At 38.4% G+C, this 27,498-nt stretch overlaps 1 protein-coding gene across 1 annotated transcript; it reads right to left on the minus strand.

Annotated features, from left to right (window-relative positions):
* Positions 1-678: 678 nt before the first annotated feature.
* On the minus strand, positions 679-23,068 carry LOC109050539 (semaphorin-3F-like). The gene is made up of 18 exons (XM_042762294.1): positions 22,540-23,068; positions 18,839-18,967; positions 6,635-6,795; positions 6,435-6,497; positions 6,168-6,287; positions 5,984-6,077; positions 5,323-5,442; positions 5,039-5,184; positions 4,840-4,954; positions 4,603-4,672; positions 4,319-4,463; positions 3,895-4,117; positions 3,396-3,484; positions 3,196-3,237; positions 2,818-2,975; positions 2,624-2,691; positions 2,380-2,507; positions 679-1,951 (listed from the first exon to the last, which is right to left on the minus strand). Exons 2-18 carry the CDS (start codon positions 18,954-18,956, stop codon positions 1,556-1,558), a joined length of 2,256 nt encoding a protein of 751 aa, XP_042618228.1. The 5' UTR covers positions 18,957-18,967; positions 22,540-23,068; the 3' UTR covers positions 679-1,555.
* Between the last annotated feature and the right edge of the window lie 4,430 nt (positions 23,069-27,498).

The following is a 27,498-nucleotide window of genomic DNA, read 5'->3' on the forward strand; positions in this document are numbered from 1 at the left end:
TTATTATTTCTTTCCGTACAAGATATCTAAGAGCAAGACACGACATTGTCATTTACAACCACACTATTCTACCATTCTACTAAAAAGGGACACACAAATATTGTGAAATATTTTCCAGTGTTAGATATTATCTGAGTGAACTCATGACATTTGTATTTGCTTGAATGGTGATTGCTCAACCAGGCACAGAGCATGAACTGAAATGCACAACATAAAAGTGCTATTTTCTAAACAGTGTCAGTCATTTTGAATGCATTTAAATAAATATGACAATATATCGAATTTCTCAATCATGCAAAAATGCCCTCCACCCTTATTGAGTATTCTCAAACAACAAAGATCATCCCATATAAACAAAAATATACAACTTCAAATAAATATATATTACAAATGGTGAGAAACAGCCAGAGTCACAGATATGAAGATACTGTATGAAGTGAGTTCTTGCAAATGTTTGGCTCCATTATTAACTCAGTTATTAGAATCTATACATATATTACTAATAAACATACATACATAAATTACTTTTACAATTTCATAATGCAGGTGGAACATTAGAAATTGCACTGGCCCAATGACTGGTGAGTTAACAAAGGGTCTTCCTGATGACAGGATAGTGGAACGTTTCAAAGCTTGTGAGGTCATATCCTCTTTAAAGGTGCTTCATGGTTTGGTTGATTTTTTTTTTTTTTTTTTTTTAATTAAAGCCAGTATGTAATGACTGAATCCTGGAGGTCATTTATAGCTTAATTTGTGAGATTAGTAAAAGTTTACACCTGTGTATAATACTGAAATTCAGTCAAATCACTGTGGCAAGTGGAAATGTTCAGTCCTAAATCAACACAGACTACAATCCCAGTACAACTGACAAATTAATGGTCACGTATTTAAACTTTGGATCAGTGAACAAATGCACAATGAATGTTTGATTACATACAATGACCCCAAAAAAGGATTTGGACATTTCTTTTTTTATGGATAAATGTTATTGTACTAGATAAGAAAATATCAAACCAAGTGGCAAATTTTAAAAAAACAGATACGGTGTTCAAAATTATTTTGAATATTGGGGAAAATAATTAATTCATTTAAAAATGATTTTTAAACACTGTAAAAATGTATCCATTTTTTTTATGTGTCTAAAATATAAAGTAATTTCCCGATATTTGAATGAATTAATTTTACATTAATATTAATAACATTAATTTATACAACTGGTTAACTTCTGAACACTGTAATTTATTCTTTTTTAGATGTCAAAAAATACTTTGGAATATTGTACAAATGTAATCATAATTCAAAATTGTATTTTGATTTATTTTGAACACAGTATCAAAGTGTTCAAGTAGTCCAAAAGTGTCCAAATACTCTGGGGAAATTAATACATTTTCATTTTTAAGAATCAAAACTGAATTTTTATTCACTTTGAACACTGTAGAAAGTGTCTAAATGGTCCAAAAGTGTCCAAATACTTTTTTGGTGCCACTGCATGTGAACTAACCTATGCAAGTCCACAAACTGCTCGGAGCAAGGTGACTCTCTTTTCTTGTCCTCCTCACTCCCCACTAGCCTTCAGTGCATCTGTGTGTCTGCGATTTGTACGTTTGGGGAGGTCAGCCTGTGAGTTCCCCCCGGCCGTCAGCTGCTCCCAGTAGGACTTGCAGTACTGCTGAATCAGACGCATCTCAGGCTCCAGCAGGAGCGCTGGGGTAGGAGGTGCAGGGTCCTGTTGATAAACTTTGTGACGGCTCCTTGATGCCTCTTCCTCATCATCGGGGGTGGTGAGGGCTACAGCGATGTCCCGGTCCAGGATGCGCAAGGAGACACGAGCCAACGTATGTTTGAAGTTATTTTCTGTGGCCAGGCAATGGTAGAGGCCTGCGTCTGATTTAGTGAGTGTTTTCAGAAGGACCCCCTGAGGAGTCTTAAGAACCTCCCCGTCTCGATTCAGCTGTCAACAAAGAGATATTTAAATGTTTCTGAAAAACCTCTCATGCTGGACAAGGTTGCATATATCCGATTCAAAAGAAACATAGTAAGATTGTGACATTTTATTAGGTATTAAAATACCTTTTCCTTCAGAAATCATTCTAATATGATGATTTGATGCCATTTATTATTGTTATCAATGTTGAAAACTGTTGTGCTGCTTACTATTTTTGTAGAAACTGCATTTATTTAAACTAGAAATCTTTTGTAACATAAATGTGTTTACTGTTACTTTCACTGTGTCTTAATGTTGCTGTATAAAATTGTTCAGAGCATAACAGAGCATATTAAACAACAAAATAAAACTCTTATTATGTAATGTTCTTTTTGGCTGGTTAGTTGGTTGGTCAGTCGGTTGGTTTGAAATAATTTAAAAGAATGCAATCATACCACTTTTCGTCTTCCATCTCTCTGGTAAAGCCATTTGATAGTGGCCTGAGGAGAGCGCGGCACACACTCCAGAAATGTGCTGCTACCCTCCACACCAAACTGAACTTTCTCCTGCAGTCTCCTCTCCACTAGTAAATACAGAAAGATATTACAGTCATATGCTATGTCTTATTATACAAATACACCAGACAACCCTCATTATAATCCTGCAGACTATTTATTGATGACGGTTTGTTTTTGTTACCTTTAGCGTTGTAGCCCCGGCACTGACGCAAAGGGTCACCATGTTTAACATCCTGCCTTCTGCTCCTCCTAAATAAAATAATACAAGATATAATTAAACGCCACATAATTTTCTCATCACTCACTCTCATCTTGATTCAGCTGTGAGGAGACTGGATAAGTAAGTACAAGTTTAAAGATTTCAGGTTCTCAGACCTTTTGGTGGCTTGTGTAAAGGCACAGCAGTTTTCTCCATCCCAAGCACAGTAGGGGTCTCTGGCCAGACAGCAGTCTGAACAGGCCTTCCCATATACCCCACAACGGTGCAGGGACATCTGGGTAAGACCTGCTTCTGAAGATGCGTACAGTTGTTGCTGCAAAAAATAAAATAAATAAATAAATAAATAAATAAATTTTATATATATATATATATATATATATATATATATATATATATATATATATATATATATATATATATAAAATAAATTGTAATGCCCTATTGCTGAATGAAATTATAATTCTATGATTTCTGTAATACATTTTTAACAATTATACTCTTAAAGGGTATTAAAATATTTTATTGTATCTTACCCTTTTGGCTGATATGTACAATGTTTTAACAGGAGCAGGTGTCTATAAATAAGGAATAGAAAAGCATATTATATTTTAAAATTTTATTACACACACACACACACACACACACACACACAAACTCACACAGATGTCCTTATTTATTTTTAGTATAAAATTAAAATGCTGAGGTCTGAAAAATGTTTTTAAAATGTATTTACCCTGAAAACTTCCACTTCCTCTAAAGTTAGCTCTTCCATTGTGGTGGGATCCTTGGGCAGGACTATAACTTTTTGGACCGTACCACTATCTGTGGGGTGAGAGATAAGTGATACACTGTCAACACAATATGTTTAACAAAATCTGCAACCTACATTATAGATTATCAGAAAAGAAAATCAATAGTGGGGACTTGGTTCTGTGCAACGGTTGTTGATTGGGTTTTGGACGTTGCATATAAAAGTGGAGGCAGATACATGTGACATTGCAGGTCTGAGTTTAAATGATTGGAGAAGTCCAGCATATTATATATTATGACATTTTGATTAAACATTATGAGGACTAAAAATAATTTATAAATGAAACATATTCCTGGATGAGTTGTTCACAAAAAGATCTATAATGTGCATTTAGAAAATAGATCAACTAGGCTACACCACCCCAAGTTTAACAGATTCTCTAAGCTTAACAAATATCAGCATTCAGAAGATGCAGGCTCACCTGTTCCCAGGAAGAGAACCTCATATCGGCCATCCACAGCATCCACCTGATCCACTGCAATAGTAGTAAAGCGATAGTCTACACCAGAGCGCACCACCAGAGGGCGCTTGTGAATGGGATACACGGGGTGGTACATGAGAGGATGAGCACGAATGAAGTTAACCGCTTCATCTGAGAACTCTTTTGTGGACTGAAGGCCCGGCGTGAATGTGCCTCCTGGACACTGATGTGGGACATGGAGGAAAAGCCAATCAGAAAAATGTACATGTTTCTGGGTTTGCTTGTCTTAAAAATGCACCTTTATAGCCATAAAATATATCATAGATACTTTATCATAGATATACAAGGATATGCGATAGCAAGTACCGTGGGTGAAATTTAAGAATTTTCATAAAGCTTAAGAGAGAAATTGACTGAAACTCACTGTTCCCGGACGAGGATAGGGAATCTTCCCTGTATAAGTAGTCCATTGGTAGTTGTGTCCGTGTTTATGGGCGAAAGGGCCATTAAAGACATTTCGGATGTCAGCCATTGAGTAGACACACACGGCTGAGCCTTTAAACACCGAGCTAAGAGACGAGTAAAATATCACAGATCCAGAAACAATGAAATAATTTCCAAAGTGAAATTAAAACAAAAAAGAAGAATATGAAAAGTCAGAAATTACTATAATTTGAGATTTTGTGTTGATCTGCAGAAAATATGTACCCAGAAGTTGAGAAGACACCATATACCACTGGGTTTCGTTCATCCTGGGTGGGTTGGATAAACATGTCCCCTGGAGCGGACGAGAAAAGAAATTCAAAACTGTGTCAGTGCTGAGATATTAAGTATGCATCGCTAGAAATACAACAGTATTTGCTATATCTGAAATACTTGGCAGATTTAACGCCACTAGATTGTATGTAACACATAACAAACTGCTATGAAATAAACAACACTCACTCAGTTCATCAAAGAAGGTTTCAACCCCATCATCGCCCATCACGGAGCACACCAGCCTGGCCTTCAAAAAAGTTGTCCATTTGTTCACAAGTGACTTCTGTCCGCCCTCATCATTCTGTAATAAAACAAACAGTTGTTTATTGACTGACTAAACTGTGAATGTTCAGTTTCTGGTTACAAGAAGCAGGATCTTGCTCACCAGGCAAACACGGCCCACTCTGGCCAGCACACTTGGACTCGCTCCAGCCCCAGAGTCCAGACTCTTCTCACGGAAGAAGAAATAGAGTTTGTCATCGTTCTTCTCAGAGCTGTCGGGAATCTGTTTCATGTGAACAAATACAGGTTCTAGGAAATAAACAGAGATTGTGCATGTAATGTCCATCCAAATATTTAATGGAAACTTAAACAGCTGAGTAAATATTTATTGTCAAACCAATTAAAATGTCATCTTACAATCCAAATATGAATAGCCAAGCTATTTACCATTCAGCCACTTAGAGTCATACTGCTCTGATCTCACAGCTGGCCGGCTCCCCATGGTCCTGAAGATGCCTGGATCAGTGCTCATGAAGTCCACCGGCACTCCAGCATACAGGTTTCCATCTAGATGGAGGAAAGGTGAAGAAAAGATAAATGCCACTGTCGCCTTTGGCTTGCTTAGTTGGGGACGCTTGACTGAATGCACAGACACTATTGAATGAGAGCTGAACTGGATGATGACATCACTTAATTATCAATGAACAGACTTTAGCTGAAAAAATTACTTTTTGTTATTGTCCTCTTGCATTATTGACAAACTATTTTCCTGTTTGACACTGTAAAACTTGTATTATTCTATTCTATGTTCTATTATGTTATGATTCTGTTATGATATGTTCTGTTATTCTGTTAGGATTCTGATACTTAATATGCTATGATTTTGTTATTTCATGGCATGTTATGATTCTGTTCAGTTGTTGTATGTATTTTTTTCTGTTATCTTATTATATGTGTTTGTTAACTTATGTTATGATTATGTTATGTTTTGCTGTTTTGGAGTTTGTTTGATAATCTGTTGAACTGCAACAGTTGCTACAGTTGGATCGGCTTGTAATCTGTTTAGCAACGGATCAATTACATCATATCTTCATTAATTGTTTCTTACTAATCAGGGCTGCAACATTCTCCTGGTTTGGATCGTAAGAGCATTTTCCCTTTCCAGAGTCCACATATCCAGGAACCAGTCTGAAGAGATAGTCCTGTGGACATCAGAGCAGGGAAAGCATTGGTTGGGTTACTGCTGGTTGTGTCTACATACGTGTATAAAGAGTATGTTTGTGTGCGTGTACCTCAGCTTTCCAGCCTCTGTTGATGAAGGTGCAGATGGGTTTATAAGCTCCGGTGCCACAGGTGTACAGGTGAGTCCTGTTCCACGGCTCAATCAGACGCACAAAGTTAGCACACTCTCCCTGAAAACACACACACAGAGACAAACACAAACAAACCACTGTTAAAAATTTATATAGGTTATATTGATATACGTGAGACCAAGAGTCTCACATATCTTATTTAGGGAGTCATTTAGTGGTTAGATGAAAAGAATGATGTAAACTCACATGCCTGCCTTTCCCAGTCATCTGACACTCTCCCTTTCTTTGGGCTGGAGCCGGCCAGTGGATCTAGAGACATAAGACGCCCACTGCATTATGAGAAGAATTCACTGACACTTCAATTCTTCTGGGGTCAGCATTTGGGTGCTAATTGCTTCATGTTGTTGTGTTGTGAATGGAATTGATTCATTTGAATCATCACTTACAATGAGAGGCTCTTTGTTGATGTTTTGCATGTCCAGAGAGACCAGATATTCACGGCTGCCCAGGTACAACCGCCCCTGGTCTGGGTCAACGTGCAAGATCCGGTAGTCACTGGTGTTGAAGGAGAAACTGAATGGCCTCGCTGTTCGAGTGTCCATAAGTTCTGATGAATGACAAAGGAGAAGCACAGGAAATAAAAATAAAAAATAATCCTGCTTGATAAATATATATGCACATCACCGGTCAAAAGTTTTGGATCAGGACGATTTTTCATGTTTTTTACAGGAGTTTCTTATGCTCATCAAAGCTGCATTTATTTGAGCAAAAATACAGAAAAAAATATAATATTGTGAAATATTATTATGAAGTAAAATAACATTTTTCTATTTTAATATACATTAAAATCTAATTTATTCCTGTGATGCAAAGATGAATTTTCAGCATCTTTACTCCAGTCTTCAGTGTCACATGATCCTTCAGAAATCATTCTAATATGCTGATTTATTATCAGTGCTGGAAACTGTTGTGCTGCTTAATATTTTTTTGGAACCTGTTATACTTTTTTTCAGGATTCTTTGATGAATAAAAAGAAGAGCATTTATTTAAAATAGAAATATTTTCTAACAATATACATTGCATTTCAAAGTCTGGTGTCAGTAAATTTTTATTCTTTCTTTTTTTTTTAAATAAATCAAAAATGTTATTCAGCAAGGATTTGTTAACTTGTTAAGAAGTGATAGCAAAGATTTAAATTGTTAGAAAAGATTTATATTTTGAAAAATGCTGTTCTTTTTAACTTTTTATTTAACAAAGAATCCTGAAAAAAGTATCGCAGTCTCCAAAAAAAAAAAAAAAAAGAAGAAGAATATTTGGCAGCACAACTGTTGCCAACATTGATAATTCTAATAATAAATCAGCATATTAGAATGATTTCTGAAGGATCATGTGACACTTTAGACTGGAGTAAAGGCTGGTGGAAATACAGCTTTACATCACAGAAATAAATGATATTTTAAAGGATATTAAAATAGAAACCATTATTGTGCTACTTTTATTTTTAAAGAAACAGTCATACATTTTTTTGAGCATTCAGGAACAGGAAAAGAACAGCATCTATTTGAAACAGAATTTTTGTAATAATGTAGATGTATTTACTGTCACTTTTGATCAATTTAATGTATGTGCTAAATAAGAATAGTTAATTAAAGTATATTAAAATGTAAATAAATTTATTAGTAAAATCAATCTATTAATAAAATAGAGTTTCATCTGTAGGGGGTGCTCTTTACTCTCACCCATCTGCTTTCTGACTAAACTAACATGCTCTCAGTCTAATGGGGTAAACACAGTTCTGTGGGCATTTCCTTTTCCAGATGAAATCATTAAAATAAAAATCTTGTAGCAGCAGTGTTCTGGGTTGCCCCTCCTCAGCGAGCTCTTCTCCAAGGTGGAAGGAAGAGCCGAGAAGTGCAAGTTGGTGTCTCTTGGGAGCAAACTGCACTTAACACAGTTCCAGAAACATTTCCTGAGTGCCAGCAAATAGAAAAACACTTCCAAATGTGTGCCAAATATTCAGTCTTGAAGGCAAAGATTAAAATGAAGAAATCCAGTGGAGTTAAAATGAACCGTTTATTCGGACATTCTTGCAAGCTGTCACAGAACTTCAAAAGAACACCAGCCCCTGATGCAAGAATTGCAGTTAATGTTGTGTGAAAGTCTAACAGCGTAGACTTGTGTCGGTTATGAATTATGATCAGATGTGAAATCATGTGACATTGAGGACTGGAGTAATGGCTACTAAAAAAAAGGCAGCTTTGCCATCACAGGAATAAATTACATTTCTAAATATATTAAAATAGTTGTTTTAAATGTTAATAATATTTCACAATATTACTATTTTTACTGTATTTTTGATCAAATAAATGCAGTCTTGCTCAACATAAGAGTTAGTTCAGCCAACACAACACTTTCTTTGGTTTTATCAAGCTGAAATAAATGCAAAAGTGGGTTAAAGAGCTTGAGTCCTTTTCAGTGTGTCTGATGAGCTTTTAAGAGCTGAATATTTCAAGCACTGCCCTACTGAGTGACAGGGTGAGCATTTGAATGCAGCTTAATACAAGCTCACTGTAGCCTTTTGAACCGCAAATTATGTACTAAAACCTCAAACTACATGCGGAAGACTGATTTGTCAGTGAGCTATGACATCTTTCCCTGGACGATCATCCGTATGGATGTTTACACACCCATGGAAACGTTTAGGCACAGGAAATGTGGCCATTTCAATGACGTTGTTAATGTTCTAAAAGTATCTAATATGTTTGAATGTGTGTTTACAGGATGCTCTAGAGTAGGTGCTAAAATAACTGCTAATGATCGGATATCTGTTGGAGACGGAACTGGGCGGGCAGAAGGGAAAGGTCTTATGTACAATCCTGTTCCCCGTTCTTCCTCTTTTTACCGTTCAGGAAAGAACACCGGACACAGCACCTCTGCCAAACCTGCAGTGGACCAAAGTGGATGCAGCACAGGGTTCATTACAGACGCTGGTACAAAGGTGAGGCTAGTGATGCAACATCCTGCAGGAAGTCTTTGTTGTGAGAAGAATTCAACTGGGACTTAACAATATACTAGTGCACTTTCAGACAGATATTAGTCTCAAATATAACAAAATGTATAAAAAAAATAAAAATAAAAACAGTAAAATAAAACAAAAATGACCAAATGTATTTTATATTTAACTAAGCTGAAATATAAATTCAGAAACTTTTATTTGGCAAAGTAAGTAAATTAATATTTCTACCAATATTATTTTATATATATATATTTTTTTTTTTAAGCTACTAATTTGCCATAATATCTATATTATCTTTATTATTATTATTATTATTAAATAATAATATTATTTATTATACTAATAAATAAATAAATAAAAACGCGATTATTTAACCAGCATATCATAATCTGAATAAATTATTAAACTGATCAAAGTAAATTACTTAATCATAAGAGGTAAGGTTATACACTGGGCGCACTAGGGCCATTGTAGTATATCACGTTCCTCTTTCACTCTTTCTGACAGTTTCTCGCAGTATTCTCATAGTTTCTAGTTGGGTACACTTTCTAGAGTTACACAAAGACCTTCCCTCATCTGCAGGCGCCTCCGAAACAAAGACCATCCCGGTGGTAAACAATGAACAATCCATCTCAGATAACAACAGAAAATAGAGAGGCCAATGAGACAAGTGGATTTTTCCACCCAGCTATTCTTGATGTGAAGGAGAGGGTGGTGGCGAGGGTGAGAGGGGGCTTAATACTGGAAGGGTGATCTTTCCTGACGGGGGTAAAATACATTGAAATTTTGGGAAAAGGGAGGGCAGAAACGGACTGGATCAGAGCCAAAGGGTTTCAGTGGAATTAGAGGGACTGGTGATGAAAGACAAGACAAAGCTAACAATAACTAGTTAGATCCAAATTACTGAGGGCGTATAATTCAGCCCAGTCATCTCTTCAATTAGGTTTTATCAGGGCACAAGCAGGAGGAATATGAGCCCCAGGCAATGTGAAATATGAAACAAGAGGTGATTGATATTGGAAACCGCTTTTCTTTCTCATGAATCCTGCTAACATCATTATGAATTTCCTTCGAGGCACTTTTAACCCATCTTGATTGGATTGTTTGTGAAAAACAGAGGGGTCAATTGAATTCTCTAAATCTCGAGCGTCACTAAGAATAGAGGCATCAAACAATGTTTACTGTAAAATAGACAAACCTCTGCTTATTGGTCATGAAGCAATGAATGTTTTCTTATTGTCAGTCGTCCATAACCATCATCAGACCATTTCACATCCCACCTCAGAAAATAAGGGATGCATCGAAACTAATATTCTGGCTGATATAACAAACATAAAATGTTTTAATATTTTGCCTAAATTAAAAATTTTAATAATAAAACAATTGTTTTAAGAGTGCAACTGATTTTAGACTAACAATATAAAAAGGTTACATCTAAAAGTTATTAAATTATTTTTTTAAAGATGAAATTTGAGTGTTAGATAACATCAAAAGTAATCAAAAATATAAAAATATGGGAAATAAGGTGTCACGCTGGTAAATGAAAGATCCAAATGCAGAGATAACAGGAATAACAGTCTTTAATGAAATTATATATAACAAAGGCAGTCCGTCTTTTCAGCACACAGAACTGGTAAATAGAAACTTGAACAAACGGAAAGACTCCTGTCTCGATGAGTAACAGAACAGGACTCCCTTGTAGCAGACTTGAAGCTCAGGAGTAGATAACTCAGGCAGGGTGAGAGAACCACATTGGTCTACAATCAGCAGCAACAGCAGCAGAATACAGCAAAAACTTTGGGGCTAGACTGTTCCAGGCAGACAAGACAAGAATAGGTGAGTACCTCTCAATACAGACAGGATGTAACTGCTGACAAAACGCATGACATGTAACAATAATCCAACAAAGAATCTACCAGAGCAAACACCAGATAAAGGGTGAACACTTAGGGCAAAGTAGAAACAGGTGTCATAGCAAATCAGCGCGAGCGCTGATTGCAATGACAAACAGGTGCATGAAGAGAGAGAGGTCAGCGGGACAGAGAAAGAGTAATATAATAAGCTAATAAGGTGTGTGTGTGTGTGTGTGTGTGTGTGTGTAAATGAGTGAGAGCGTGCGAGAGCGAAAACGGAAGAAAAACCTGACTCATGACAGTGCGAGAGCGAAAACGGAAGAAAAACCTGACTCATGACAGGAAGCTTTTGTATGAAGGTTGTGTGTAGTAAATCAGAGAGCGGTCCAGGACATCCCGGGCTGGAATCCACCGCCTCTCCTCAGGACCATACCCCTCCCAGTCCACCAAAAACTGGTGACCACGCCCCCGGGGACGAACGTCGAGTAGCCTTCGAACTCTGTAAATGGAGGCCCCCTCGTCAATAGGAGGAGGGGGAACGGAGGGACGTGCGGGCGCACGAATAACGGGTTTAATGCAAGACACGTGAAAAACCGGATGAACACGGCGCATCTGACCAGACAGTCTTAGCTTTACAGCGACTGGACTGATGACCTTAACAATAGAAAAGGGTCCAATAAAACGAGGCATGAGCTTGCGAGACGTCTCCTGAATAGGCAAATTGCGGGTGGATAACCACACCCTCTGACCGCAAAAATATCTGGGAGATCTCACCCTGCGGCGATTAGCGGCACGACGAGTACGTTCCCTAGTCTGACATAAGGCAGATCTCACCCTCCTCCAGGTACGCTTACATCTCTGAATAAAAGCCTCGACGGACGGAACCGAGGCCTGAGACTCCTGGGCGGGAGAAAACAGGCGGTTGGAAACCAAGGCAACCCTCAAACGGAGATAACCCAGTGGCGGACGATGGGAGAGAATTATGAGCATATTCGGCCCATGGTAACTGCTCGCACCAAGACGCGGGATTCTGAGAGGTAAGACTACGCAGCATGCGACCAAGAATCTGATTGGTCCTCTCGGCTTGCCCATTGGTCTGTGGATGGAATCCTGACGACAGACTGGGGGAAGCCCCTATCTGGCGACAGAACTCCCTCCAGAACAGAGAAGTAAATTGCGGACCTCTGTCAGACACAATGTCCGAAGGAAGACCATGGATCTTGAAAACGTGATCCACCATAATCTGTGCGGTCTCCTGAGCCGACGGTAATTTAGGGAGCGGAATAAAATGCGCAGCCTTAGAAAAACGGTCCACGACGGTGAGAATGACCGTATTGCCAGACGAAGGGGGAAGCCCGGTAACAAAATCCAACGCAATATGCGACCAGGGACGCGAAGGAACGGGAAGAGGTCTGAGAAGACCCGCCGGAGGATTATTACTAGACTTAGTCTGAGCGCAGATAGAACAAGAAGCAACAAAACGACGAATATCGCGCTCACGAGTGGGCCACCAAAATCTCTGGCGGATGGCCGCTAAAGTACCTCTAACTCCGGGATGCGCGACTAATTTAGAAGAATGACCCCAGCGAAGAACCGTCGAACGAGCAGCCTCGGGTACAAACAAAGTTCCCTCAGGAGCGCGGGGCTGTCTTGCGGTGTGAGAAAGAGCACGCCTGACCGCTTGTTCCACTCCCCAGACGGCTGCCCCGACCACACAGTGCTGAGGTAAAATCCTCTCATCGGTCGAGGCACCCTCTGATGAGTCAAACTGCCGAGAAAGGGCGTCAGGCTTGAGGTTCTTGGAACCGGGTCTAAATGAAATGGAAAAATCAAAGCGATCAAAAAATAATGCCCAGCGGGCCTGACGAGCGTTAAGACGTTTAGCAGAGCGAATGTACTCCAGGTTGCGGTGATCCGTCCAAACAATGAATGGTACACTGGCTCCCTCAAGCCAGTGTCGCCACTCACCTAGCGCCAGACGGATAGCCAAGAGTTCTCGATTACCCACGTCATAGTTGCGCTCCGCGGGCGAAAGACGGTGGGAGTAAAATGCGCAAGGATGAACCTTGTCATCCTGGGAGGAGCGTTGCGACAAGACAGCTCCTATCCCAATTTCGGAGGCATCGACCTCAACAATAAACTGACGTTCTGGATCAGGAGTGATCAGGATGGGCGCAGACGTAAAAAGCATCTTAAGACGGTCAAACGCATCCTGAGCAGTTTCAGACCAAGCAAATTTGGACTTGGACGAAGTGAGAGCGGTAAGAGGGGCGGCAACCTGGCTAAAGTTACGAATAAAGAGCCGGTAAAAATTCGCAAACCCCAGAAATCGCTGGAGTGCGACTCGAGAATCGGGAACAGCCCAATCAAGAACTGCTCGAACCTTGTCAGGGTCCATACTAATCCCCTCCGCTGAAAACGACCGAACCGAGAAAAGTAACCGATTGGGCATGAAAAAAACGCATTTCTCAGCCTTGACGAATAGGCGATTCTCTAATAAGCGCTGCAGGACACGGCGAACGTGTTGAACGTGTACCTGGAGAGAGGGTGAGAAAATTAAGATGTCATCCAAGTAAACGAACACGAAAACGTTTAGCATGTCTCTTAAGACATCGTTTACTAATGCTTGAAATACAGCGGGAGCGTTGACCAAACCGAAAGGTAGAACCCGGTACTCAAAGTGACCGACAGGAGTGTTGAACGCGGTCTTCCACTCGTCTCCCTCCTTAATACGCACTAAATGGTAGGCGTTGCGCAAGTCTAACTTTGTAAAAACCCTTGCGCCCTGTAGGATCTCAAAAGCCGACGACATAAGAGGCAAAGGATAACGGTTCTTGACTGTTATGTCGTTCAGCCCTCGATAATCGATACAAGGACGCAAAGAACCATCCTTCTTCTTTACAAAGAAAAACCCAGCGCCGGCGGGAGACGAAGAAGGAGTAATGATCCCCGCATCGAGAGATTCTGTAAGATATCTTTCCAGAGCCTCTCGTTCGGGCGCCGAAAGAGAGTACAGTCTACCGCGAGGAGGCGTGGTGCCAGGAAGGAGCTCGATGGAGCAGTCATACGGACGGTGAGGCGGTAAGGATACCGCCCGGGAACGACTGAAAACCGCCCGCAGATCATGGTACTCCTCCGGGACACCAGACAAATCATCAGGCTCCTCCTGGAAAAGAGGAACAGAAGACACGGGGAGAAACAGCGGAAACCAGACAATTTACATGACAAGCTAAACTCCATGAATGAATAGACCCCTTAACCCAATCAATGTGAGGATTATGTTGGATAAGCCAGGGATGTCCTAAAACAATGGGGGTAAAGGGAGACTGAAAAACATAAAATGAGACTGTCTCATGATGATTGCCGGAAACAGTGAGACTAACCGGACTGGTGACACGACGAACAGAAGAAAGCTCTCTGCCATCCAGGGCAAAGACAGTGGCGACATCAGTCAAATCAACTAAGGGAATCTTGTTCTCACGAGCCCACATCTCATCGATAAAATTGCCCTCCGCACCCGAGTCGACGAGGGCAAGACCGGTAACAGAAAAACCAGCCCAACGGAGAACAGCGGATATAGTGGTTCGAGACCTTGGTGATGAGGAGATGACAGAAGCGCTCACCAGTACTCCTCCGTCTACTGGCGAGCTTTGGCTTTTTAAACTGCAGGATGAAGCGAAATGGCCCGCCGTACCACAGTAAAGGCAGAGACGGTTAATAATTCGCCGCTGTCTTTCCTCCGGGGAGATGCGTACGCCCCCCAGCTGCATGGGTACAGCATCAGGTTGGTTCTGAACAGAAGCAGTAGCAGAAGGAAAGTTATCACAGGATGTGAAAAGTGGAGAACGAACTCGACGCCTCTGCTCGAAACACTTGTCAAGGCGGATGGCCAGTTCGATAAGTTGATCGAGCTGAGTTGGCGACCCCCGCGCGTAGATCTCCTCCTTAAGGTCTACATTCAACCCTTCAAGAAAGCGAGCAGTTAGTGCAGGATCATTCCACTCACTTGTAGTAGCCAGAGTCCGGAACTCTATCGCGAAATCTGCTACAGATCTTCTGCCTTGACGTAGCACAGCAAGTAGACGTGATGCCTCGCTGCCGAAGACGGATCTATCAAAGACCTTGATCATCTCATCCTTGAAAAGAGTGTACTTGCTGCAGCATGCAGATTGCGCTTCCCAAACTGACGTACCCCACCTCGCGTGCTCGTCCAGTGAGGAGAGAGAGAACATAAGCAATGCGGGCCCGATCCTCTGCATACGTCTGGGGCTGAAGGGAAAAGACAACTTCACATTGGATGAGAAAAGCTCTGCACTCCGTAGGCTCACCCGCATAACAGGAGGGATTGTTGACTCGTGGCTCAGAGGGCAGCTGATGATTGTGAGACATGGCAGATTCCTGATGCAGGTGAAGTAAACGGGCAGATAGATCAGCAACCTGAGCTGAAAGACTCTTAACAGCCTGATGAGCGGCGGCCAACTCCTGCTCATGTTTGCCAAGCATAGCTCCCTGGATCTCGATCGCCGACCGGACAGGCCTCTCATCTGCTGGATCCATGATGGTTGGATTATTCTGTCACGCTGGTAAATGAAAGATCCAAATGCAGAGATAACAGGAATAACAGTCTTTAATGGAAATTATATATAACAAAGGCAGTCCGTCTTTTCAGCACACAGAACTGGTAAATAGAAACTTGAACAAACGGAAAGACTCCTGTCTCGATGAGTAACAGAACAGGACTCCCTTGTAGCAGACTTGAAGCTCAGGAGTAGATAACTCAGGCAGGGTGAGAGAACCACATTGGTCTACAATCAGCAGCAACAGCAGCAGAATACAGCAAAAACTTTGGGGCTAGACTGTTCCAGGCAGACAAGACAAGAATAGGTGAGTACCTCTCAATACAGACAGGATGTAACTGCTGACAAAACGCATGACATGTAACAATAATCCAACAAAGAATCTACCAGAGCAAACACCAGATAAAGGGTGAACACTTAGGGCAAAGTAGAAACAGGTGTCATAGCAAATCAGCGCGAGCGCTGATTGCAATGACAAACAGGTGCATGAAGAGAGAGAGGTCAGCGGGACAGAGAAAGAGTAATATAATAAGCTAATAAGGTGTGTGTGTGTGTGTGTGTGTGTGTGTGTGTAAATGAGTGAGAGCGTGCGAGAGCGAAAACGGAAGAAAAACCTGACTCATGACATAAGGAGGCAATATAAACTGATAAATTTCTAAAAAATTATATTATAATATAACCAATATGGTACCAATATATTGTGCACCTCTACAAATAACAAGATGAGATGAGAAGTTTGAAAGAATGCATTTGTAAATTCAAGAGAATTTCCAAGTGGAGTGTAATTTTCAAGCAGGTCTTGACCCATTGCTCTTGTTCATTGTGTTTACACACAGCAAGTCTTCCAAGGAAAATTATTCCCAAAATATCATTGTCAAAATTGCCAAATGACCTAAAAACAACTTCTAGAAATAATAAAATTATAACTGCACCAGAATATTTAAAGAGAGACAAACAAAGGTAGCTTTGAGTGCAAACTTGAGTCAAGTCAAGTCAGCTTTTTATGTAGGTCATGGTTATTGTCTCATAGCAAAGAATGAGGCCCCACAGAAATAGCAAACTAAAATGGAGTGACTTAAAATGGAAAATGCTCTTTTGGAAAAAAAAGTTGTTTATAGTCCGGTTGGTACAACACAAACAAATCCAAAATTGTGCTTATATTCTGGTGGGATGCTGCATTTTGATGTTCACCATGTTTTTAATCTCAGAGTACTTTCCAAACAATAATGCACAGGGTTACAATCCCACATACATGAGAGATGGGCCGCTCTATAATCTTAGAAGTAATTATGTGGGACCTCTCTCCACCTTTAACTTATTAAACATTATATGAGATGATTCCTCTTACATGATTCACACGTTATATTCCTGTTTACATCAGGTATGTGTTAAGCAGCCCATATTTCAACCTGCTTCAAAATTATAGTTAGAAGGCCTGTGTAACTAGTGGATACCTGTGTATGTATTAGTTGCACTAATGTGTGTATGGAGTGACTGCATGCATGTGTATGTGTTTGTCAAGACCTAGGGTGACAGCTTGACATCTGACAATGACTATAACTGTTCAAAAAGACTTTGATTTAGACCTCATATATGCTTTGAAGACATACAATTATGAGAGGAGGATGCTGGGAAAGAATCTGTGGGAATAGCCCTCAACTTCTCCACAACGAGAGTTTTGTGTCCGATTCCCTTTAAAGAGAAAATGCTAAAAAACAACAGAAATAGATCAGAATAGCAAACAAAGAAAAGGAACTGCAAATCTCACATAAGGAGTTACAGCACTGGTTCTTAAGAAGGCTATACCTGCCATTAGTTTATATAATAGTAACATTTTACACTATATTTTTACACTATATAACATTTTGAATCAATGAGGATCAATAGAATGACCTCAACATTAATGTGATCTGACTTTCTCTTTATCAAAATTATGACTTATTATGAATTATGACCCCCCCCTCCCCCCAAAACCACCTATTCTCATACAGTAACTCAATACTTTAAATCTAGTTAAGGTTAAATATGAATGAAATGTAAATATCTGTTACTGTGGTAAAGAAAGTAAAATAAACAATTGGTAATAAATGTGCTTTTATTTTTATTTTTTTACAAAAATACTGCATTTCATATATTCATGTGAAATCCTTTTCAGTAGTTTCCTGCCAGATCCTGTCAGATTTTCTGTTGGACTTTGGTGACAAATAAAAAGATTGAAATAAAACTCAGTTTGAAACCATCATTTCATAAGAAAAATGGAAGAAGCAGAAGGTTACACCAGAACAGAAGACCTCTGAACATGTTTAGATTAACAATTACTCCTTGGTATTTAATCTTTTATTGTTGCACTCCTATAGAATGTTTTGTCTGATTACTTAATAATTACATTTTGTGGTGCACAAAACTGAGAAAAGTTTCCATTTAATGGGAATTCGCAGAGCCCCAGTGACACCACATTGTATCATCTCATCTTAAAATCCAGGAAATGACTAATATTACTGAGCTCTTGAATTTTTTAACAATAAACAACATACAGGATTCGGAGGTTCTCTGGAATATGCTCCATTGAGGACACCCACCCAGATCCAGCACGTTCCCCACCTCAACCGTGCTCTCAACATCCACCATTTGTTTTCAGCCAAGAACTACTTGGCACTGAAAAGGAAACTATGCAAACACATGTTCGTGTGTGTGTGTACATAATTCGCTATAATGTGGGAATAAAATTGCTCCCAACAAGGTAATAGTAGTAACAAGTAGTAATAGTAGAATATTCACACTGAAAATTCCAACAAGAAGTGCAACTGAAATACCCAGATGTTGCATTATTTAACCGAGAAGTGTGCAGTGTTGAGTACTTAACGGTCGAAGCTTTAATTACGTAGTGAAGGGCAGGGGCTATCAAGAGCATTTAGCTGTCTAAATGTCATACACTAGACAGTAAAGTATACAGTGTATAGCATGTCGTTTGGGACACAACTAAAATGTTTTCTTCAAGAGGAAGGGTGTGAGTTATGGTTAGTCTATAACATTCTGTATATAACTGGCTTTATATAACAACAACAGAAGTCTGGTATGTCCTCATTTAGACTAAGTGTGTACATGTGTGTGTACATACGGGCATGTGGCTGTATGCAAAGGAAAAAGAGAGAAGCTGAGTATTTTAGTATGCATAGACAGGTAATTAATAATATTTGTGCTCACCTTTAAAATCCAGGTGTACTCTGGGAGCAGAGCGATGTGTGCAGACCTCTTCAAACACACACAAAGCCAATATCAACAGGAGGAGTCTCGTTTCCATTACTCTCATAGTTAGACCCATTCGCAAGCAACCTATACAAAACCACACAAAGAAAGAAAATAAAACAAGGTGGACATGTAAAGAGAAAAGCATGGGAGAGGCTAAATTTATCACTGATTTCGACAAAGGAAGAGGCTGAAATGACAAAGGAAGAACAGACGAAGGACGAAAAGAGGAAAAAATAGCTTGGAAATAAATGAGAGATGAAAAGGAGGAAGAGAGTTGGAGACAGTTTGAATTAGACAGACAACAGAAGGAACAGAAAGCAAACATAAGTACTTTACTATACTATGTTGTATATTTAACCTTGAGTTTTAACAGCCAGACAAATCCCAGCGTGTCACACCTTCATCTGTTCAACTCCATGCAAAGACAGAGGTTTCAGGCCTGCATTAGAGGGTCTGCATTTATGCAACATGGTGTCAGTTTTATTTTAGGAAAAACAGGTGCCGTTAATCATCTTCATCCACTCGGTGCAACTGCACAGACTGATTTAAGAGTTAGCAGATTCTGATATCGTAAGAGCTGTGGTTTGTGACTAGTGTACGAGAGGTGGATTTCTTTTTAGAAATGTAATATTAAATTTAAATAATGTTTAAAACAAAAACTTTACTAATTTACTTAAAACAAAAATAAAAAATACATGCTAAATACTTAGGGGGTTGATTAACATGCTTTAGAATAACTGAATAGACACCCCCAAAAAAACTGACCCAAAAATCACTGATTGTGATTTAGAGCTTATGGGGCCATGCTCCTGGGAAAAGCTGGAGGTGGCAAATCACTCCAAGCTGCAGCAAAGCCCCGTCATGCTGCTCATTGTTATAACTTGGAAGATCTCGCTGGAGTCCAGGGCTGCGACTGCTGCCTCTTTTAGATCAGTTTCCATCAGGTACTGATCCTGGGCTTCGGTATGACATCATCAGCTGGCCAGTGATGTATGTGAGTGATGTCAGCACAGCAGGGATTCACATACTTGGGATTTGTATGTCCATACATACTCTTTATTGGAGATGCATGATTAAATCAGCTTAAATTTCATGCCAACTTGCAGATTTTTTTGTAGCAGAAATACTGCATCTGTGCATATAACACAACTTTGCTCTTGGGCTGTTTGTCTGTTTTGCTTTAAGACAAAAGTTTGACACTAGGCAACTCACTTAATTATTTTCCACAAACTCACGCGCACACAAACACAAACACCGGTCCAGGCTCTGCCAGCTGTCACAGGTTCAAATTCACATTCAAAGTGCATCTAGAGGCTTGTCCAGGAATGTACTACATGTCCAAACTGCAAGATGACATAGACAGAGTGAGAGAGAACTGTAGACTGCATAGAAAAGTTGGTAAACGAGAGTGGAGAGTAAAAAAAAGGACTGGAGATAGTTATCACAGTCTGCATGTTCATGTAGATGTGTATCATGACTGTAGACATCAGACTGGGATCATAGCTGCTGTGTTAGTGTTAGACAAGAACAAAGAATTATTGGTCTTAAAGCTGCAAATGCACATTTGTGATCTTGGGTGCTCTTGTGAAAGACTATGAAAATCAACAAATAACTGATATCATCTTTTCCAGCTCAAAGCATCCTCACTTTTGAACTTGATTTCAAAAATCCTCTGATGTTTTACCATGCTCACTGGCTCTTGATGAAACGCACACTCTATGCAAGATCAGATCTGTCTTATGTCTCCTCTCCTTCACATATTCAACAGCACCAGTCACACAGGTGTTCTTACATGTTGGTTCTGGCACTGGTTTGAGGGGAAAGAGTAAGCACAGACTCTCATTCACTCTCACACACACACATCACTTCTACATCTAACCTAACAGGACAGACACAAATAGATAGATGAATGGAGAAATGAGAGACAGACAGACAGACAGATGATAGACAGACAGACAGACAGATAGCTAGACAGATAGCTAGCTAGCTAGACAGATAGATAGATAGACAGATAGATAGATAGATAGATAGATAGATAGATAGATAGATAGATAGATAGATAGATAGATAGATAGATAGATAGATAGATAGATAGATAGATAGATAGATGTCTACATCACTCAAGTAAACTGTTAAGTGCATATTTGCTGTTTTAAATCTTGAGTGGAACTTCACAGGTGTAAACTGTTATACTTTCTTGTTAGCATGCATTATGTATCAGTCATGCTCTGCCAGAATGGCCAGCATATAAATTATGGATGTTCGAGCGCAATCTATGACGTCCATTAAATCCAACTCCAACGTGTCTGTTTTTTCCCCTTTTTTGTGACTGACAAAATGCTAGGTTGCTGTACCTGTCTTTTTAAAAGTCCAAATACATTGTGGTAAATACAAAAAGGGTATAAACCAGTCAATATTTATAGAACACATACAAATTGTAGGGTGATGTTGGAGTGCCACACTAGTACTCGACAATTATGAACAGATTTGATAGGTCTGAGTTTGCTAAAGTGGACAGGACAAATTTTGCACATTTTGCCTCTCATGTTAATTCTAACTTTTCAATTGTAAGCTTTATATATTTATAGAAAACGTATCAATTAAAATTAAGATAGAATTAATTGTAAACTGATGATCTCTATGAAAAATTAATCTGCAAAATAACATTTTTTTTGCAAAACTTTATGAACTGACATTCAAAGGATTTTGGTCCCTTTCTTTAAAACGGTTCATATAATACAGAAATATAATAATACTTACACACACAACCATCAAACAAACACTTGACAGTACCAGTTTAAAAGCTGAACTGGATGAATACATCACTGAATTCAATGATGAATTGCCTTTAACTGAAAAATGAGTGTTTACTATAGTCATTTTGCATTATTGACACACTATTTTCCTAATTAATGTTGTTCAGTTGCTTTGACACGATCTGTATAAGCGCTATATAAATAAAGGTGACTTGACTTGACTTAAAATACAATTACAATTTTAAAAGAAATTTCAGTTCATAAAGCTGCTCTAACAAAAAATCTCTAAAGAATAAACCATTCAAGCACCCATACACACATGAGATAAAAAAAAACTTGACCGAGCACACAAAAAACTATCTGGAAAAAGTAGCCTACATACAGGCTATATTTTAATTCTGCTTTAGATCACCCTTTAGTCAATGTATCCAAATCCTCAAATAGTGTATATACCCTTGCTAAATCAGTTCATCTCCAATAGTAGGCACAATTATTGGATTATATTTTTAATTTTTCTCCATGTAGTTTCTTTATAACATTAATTAAAATAAAATTTAAAATGTAGTATTATAGTACTTTATATCTGGTAACGACATATATTGTGGTAAATACAAAAAGGGTATAAACATTCAAATATTTATATAACAGTTTGTAGGATGATGTCAGATGTAGGGTGACGTTGGAGTGCCTGTAAAATGTAAACACTGTTGCAGGTTCGCACAAATTTTCAGCTGTTGTACTGTCAACCAATAACAAAAACAACATTCTCTCTCTTTTTTATTTTTAACCGCACCAGCGAATTCCCTGTCATCTAGGCTACCTGAGGCCAAAAGATCTCTTACGACAAAAGGAAGTTTAATATTGATTTCTGTATAAACTGAGAGAAGTATCTTTATTCACCCGATTCGCTGGTCTTGTTTCAGTCGGTCTGTTGCTCCGTGTATTTGGTGTCTTGAGGCGCAGGTGAGATGTTATCGTTACATTCCTTACAGTCTCTGTGAACACAGCTCGTGCCTTACTGAAGTTCTGAAATCCGTCCGAACCTTCGCATAAAAACATAAGAGCTTTTATAGCTCTAGCCTTTGAATTCTCACTTTTGGGGCGTGTCAGTCAGTCCAAAAAAAAATAATCGGCGATAAAAGTTGCAGTCTGTGCACGAAATTCCTCAGGATTCCTCTTATCTAGACAGTTGATGAGATAAAGGCAACAAAAGTCAAGTTGTGTTTTGCAGTTTTCGTGAGAATATCTCCAGCGTTTGCCACTTTGAATACAAAACAGAAGATGTGTTCGTCTTCTTGTCACGCAAGCTCCACGCTGCACGTCTCCGTGAGTTGAAAGTGTGCGCGGTGGCAGGTGTTTGGTTTATTCCGCCGGTGAAGTGTCACGGTCCAACCCCCTCAGCACTGCTCCCAGCGAACAGCCTTTAACCGTGAAGAGGGCAGGAAACTAGTGAACATGTCCTCTGTTATTGGCCAGGGGAAAAAAAACATACAGTTTACTGAACAACCAATAACGGGGCATGTTGTCACAATGGAATCTGCCATTAAAATCCCATTTAAGCAGTAAAATAATAATCAAACAGAACTATTCATGAAATGGCAAAACATGTCAAAGGCAACATATAATGACTATATGATTAAATGTGATGACTGAATAATATAAGAGAAACGTTTTATATTTTACTGTTTTATTATATATAATTTTAACATTTTAGATTGGAGTAATGAAAATGATTCCAAATTATTATATAACGAAAAAGATTCTAATTTTAGTTATTTTGTTGTTGTTGTTGTTGTTGTTGGTTGACAAATGTTTCAGTTGCAAATTTGAGCAAACATGCTGAATTTTCATCATAGCAATTGTGTTTACATTTTACAGTAATTCATATTTTCATTTAAGATGTATATTGTTAAAATACTACAATGCAATACTTTTGAAAATTAATTTAGTGTTATAGAGAAATGACACAGAGAAAAGGGAAATATAATAAATAATAATATATTTTAATAATTTCATATTCTAATTGTTGTATATTATATACATTTATTATATAAAAACAACATGCAACATGCAGTAGTATGAATTATAGCATATAATTATATTATATGTATATATACACACACACACACACACACACACACATATACATGCATAATAGTACAAAAACGGTTCAGCACAGTGTACATGGTATGAAATCTTTGTGGACTATCCTGTCTGTCTGTCTCCCCTCATTAGATGTGCACATCACTGTGCTGCGAATAGAGTGACAGACAGTTGTCAAGCTGTTGTATTGGGAGACCCACTGCAGTGCATTTGTGGTGGATCTGTTTGTCCCACCAGAAAGTGTCCTGAAATTCCCAAAGTTCTTTTGCATCCAGCTGTGTGACTCAAGACGACGGTGGTGAAACACAGCGAGGGGGTGGGTTGGGTGAAAGGACGTTCTCTCACACACAAAAAAACTTGCGACTCGGTATTTTGGACACAAAAGGCCCTTGGTGTGTGTTCGTTCTAGGGCCTCCGACACACTGGAACGCATTAGGATGCCAGTGCTTAGAGTAAATGTACAAATGTATATAGCCTTTATATATAATTCAAGAGTCAGTGGAATGGCGTGTAAAAAGTTTTACCATTTCCTTTCCAGCTGATTAAAAAGACGCTCTGCTTTTCATGACATCACATAATGTGCCCTTTTCTTATACTTCTGCGGATGTGGAGGTGGTTTCTTGTCTTTCTCTCTCTTTGTGGGAGGCATCCTTTATTCTCCTCTGAGAGGAAATGACTCAAGTCAACTTCAGGTTTCCGTGTGATTTTCACCCACAATGCACTAAGCCCCACCAGCCCCACTATCATTCAGCCCCAAATTCTCCCACGTTAGAGACACTTTACACAGTCCGTAGTTTTACGACCACATCTACGCAAATCAGTGAATCATCTAAGAAGCTTAATTGACATATGAGGTTATTTGGTTTAAACAGTGCAGTTAAACCTCAATTTGGTGAGAAAACACCACACTGATGAAACAACATGACGTGGCATGTAACAGAGAAAGAACAAGTCCAAAAGGTCATGTTTTGAATTGTACACACCCTGTTTTAAGTGAAAACACTTTCTTATATTCTAATTCACAAGTGACCTTTGTATCTTGCATGAACATGCTGCTATGGCAACTTAAAAGTTGATGACCTAATGCCACAGCTATATATTTCCCTTTGTTACTAACTTCAACAGACCTTTTGAGTGACCGTCTCATGTTTGTGAAAGCAGAGAATTTGAACTATATCCTTTGTGTGAAAGAGCACATGATTTATTCTCCTTTAAACCTTCATTGATTTGATACAATATGCATTGTAAAGATCGAAAAAAAGGCTGTATTTGAATTTTAAAGAGCTCAAATGCATTTGGTCTACAAAAAGCGTCATGTTTCATCATACATGGTCAGGAAGTCAGTGGGGTTTTGTTGGGAGATGATTGTCTTTTTTTCTCTAGAGTGTATAAATGGGGATTTGCAGGCTCAAAGCAAGAGTTACAACAACAAATTTATCATCATGAGTACTTGGCGCTCATCAATTCAGGCAGCGCTTCTGTGAAACGCTGTAGGCTATGTGTCTGCACAGTTTTTGAGTTGGGGAGGGATTCATTTTTTAAAGTAGACTAGTAGGTCAATCACATATAAGAGTCTCCACAATAAAGAAAAGGAAAATGGGCTTGATAATTAAAAATGCACTCTTTGTATTCATGTTGATTTTACATGGTTTATTCATTATATATATATATGTATATATATATATATATATATATATATATATATATATATATATATATATATATATATATATATATATATATATATATATATATATATTATTTTTAAATGATTTTGTCAGGGTGTTTTATTTGTTATTTATTTATTTATTTAATTTTATTTTACAAATACATGTATCATTAATTATTTATTCACAAATGTCATCAGATTTGTATGGAGTCACACCACATTTCACAACCTGAACTAACCTTGCCTTGTCATAAACAGGTCAAATTACCTGATATTTTATTTAAGAGACTTTTGAGAGTACACACATGCATCATCCCTGCAGCACTTTATTGTATTTTAATGTATTTTCGTGTCATTAATGTCATGTCATTGACCCTAGTAGCCTCTAACTCCATTAAAACAAAGTGTGTTATTTCCTCTCAGCAGTTGTCTCCGCCTCCGATAGATTACAGCATGAGTCAGTATCCTGGGTAAACCTGGTGCTAGCCTCCAAAATCCAGAGAAAAGGAAAGTAAATCCATGGAAAAGTTGAAAAGCTGGAGGGGTGTGGGAGTGTAAAGTACATCTGTCTTAGGAGATAATTCTGTCAGCACCTTAGCCGCAGCCCACGGGATGCCCAGGATGGATGATCGTATAAGCGGCCTGCCTCATCAAAGATGGATGCGGTGCCATGAGATTCTGGGATGATAAAAGTCCCACTGAGGTGTCTTTTCCTTTTTTTCCTGTACACTCCAGTTCCATCTTGATTGCAAAAGCAATCGCCCGAGGTGTGATGTTCTTCTAATAATGGGTAATGGGCAATTTATACACAAAAGCTGAGGAACACGCACACAGACTTTGTGTACTATATTTAAAAAGGTTGTGTTTTTGATGAAATAACAAAATTCAGTGCTCAGATGTGCATGTATACTCATAAAGCCACAGAGTGAGTCAAAACACATATTGAAGGGCAGACGGGTGGAAAGAGTGCAGGGGATGTCTGAAGGCTGCGACTCCTGCTGCCACTGGTGATATTTCAGATAAAACCATTCATCTGCTCGCCAGTGCTGTCAGAGACCCTGCTAATGAGCTTTACCATTCATCTCTCTTTCCTTCTTTCTGTCTGTCTTACACTCTTTCCATTCCCCAGCTCCCACCCTCTTCATCATACTCCGTCTCTGTCCCCTTCACTCTCTGACCTTCTTTCTTCTATTCTGCCAGTTGCATTTGACTATTTTAGTATACTTTTTTTTGACCTGCAGTGCATATTTAAATTACTTTATGGGACAGATGATTTTATAAGACTTTAATTTGATCTAATGTTATAGTCTGGTATTATGGATGCTTTACTGAATTGTAAAGACAGATTGATATTATAATCTTTTTTGAAATGGTAAAGGGTAAAGATGGTTTAAATCAAAATCTCTGTTCTTCACCTCTTCTGCCTGACAAAAACAGTGAGTTATAACTTGAATGAGCAAGAGTTTCTAAGCACCCATGGTCAACAACATGGAAATAATGTATATAATTAATTAATGAATTTAATGTAAAAGGCTTTGAGATTCACTGCGCCTACAGTAAACACACAAGAAGAGTATAAATGTTGATGATATTCAGTGAAATATAATAATACAGTTAAAAATGTGCTTATTTAATTTAAAAGTTTTTAAGTTTTGAGATATATTTGACATTTTAATATTTAACAATACAATTAATTCAATAAAATGTGTGTGTGTGTGTATATATTAATAATGAAACAAAATAATATAATAAATTAATTAAAATAAAAACTTATTATATGTTATAGGGTTTAAGATTCACTGCACTTACATTAAATAAACAAGAAGAGTATAAATGTGGGTGATATTAAGTAAAATATAACAATACAGTCAAAATGTACTTATTTAACTTAAAAATAATATTTAAAAAAAATTTGATGATATTTCAAATTGTATTTGACATTTTTAAATTTAACAATAAAATAATAAAAATAAAATATAAACATTGTTTTAAAATATTTTTAAAATTAATTAAACAAAAAAGTTAAAAATAAATAAATTAAAAATTAAATAAAAACCAAATCAGGAATTGAATGTAAAAGTTTTGAG

This window comes from Cyprinus carpio, chromosome A8 (assembly GCF_018340385.1).
Source record: "Cyprinus carpio isolate SPL01 chromosome A8, ASM1834038v1, whole genome shotgun sequence".
Classification (NCBI taxonomy): domain Eukaryota; kingdom Metazoa; phylum Chordata; class Actinopteri; order Cypriniformes; family Cyprinidae; genus Cyprinus; species Cyprinus carpio.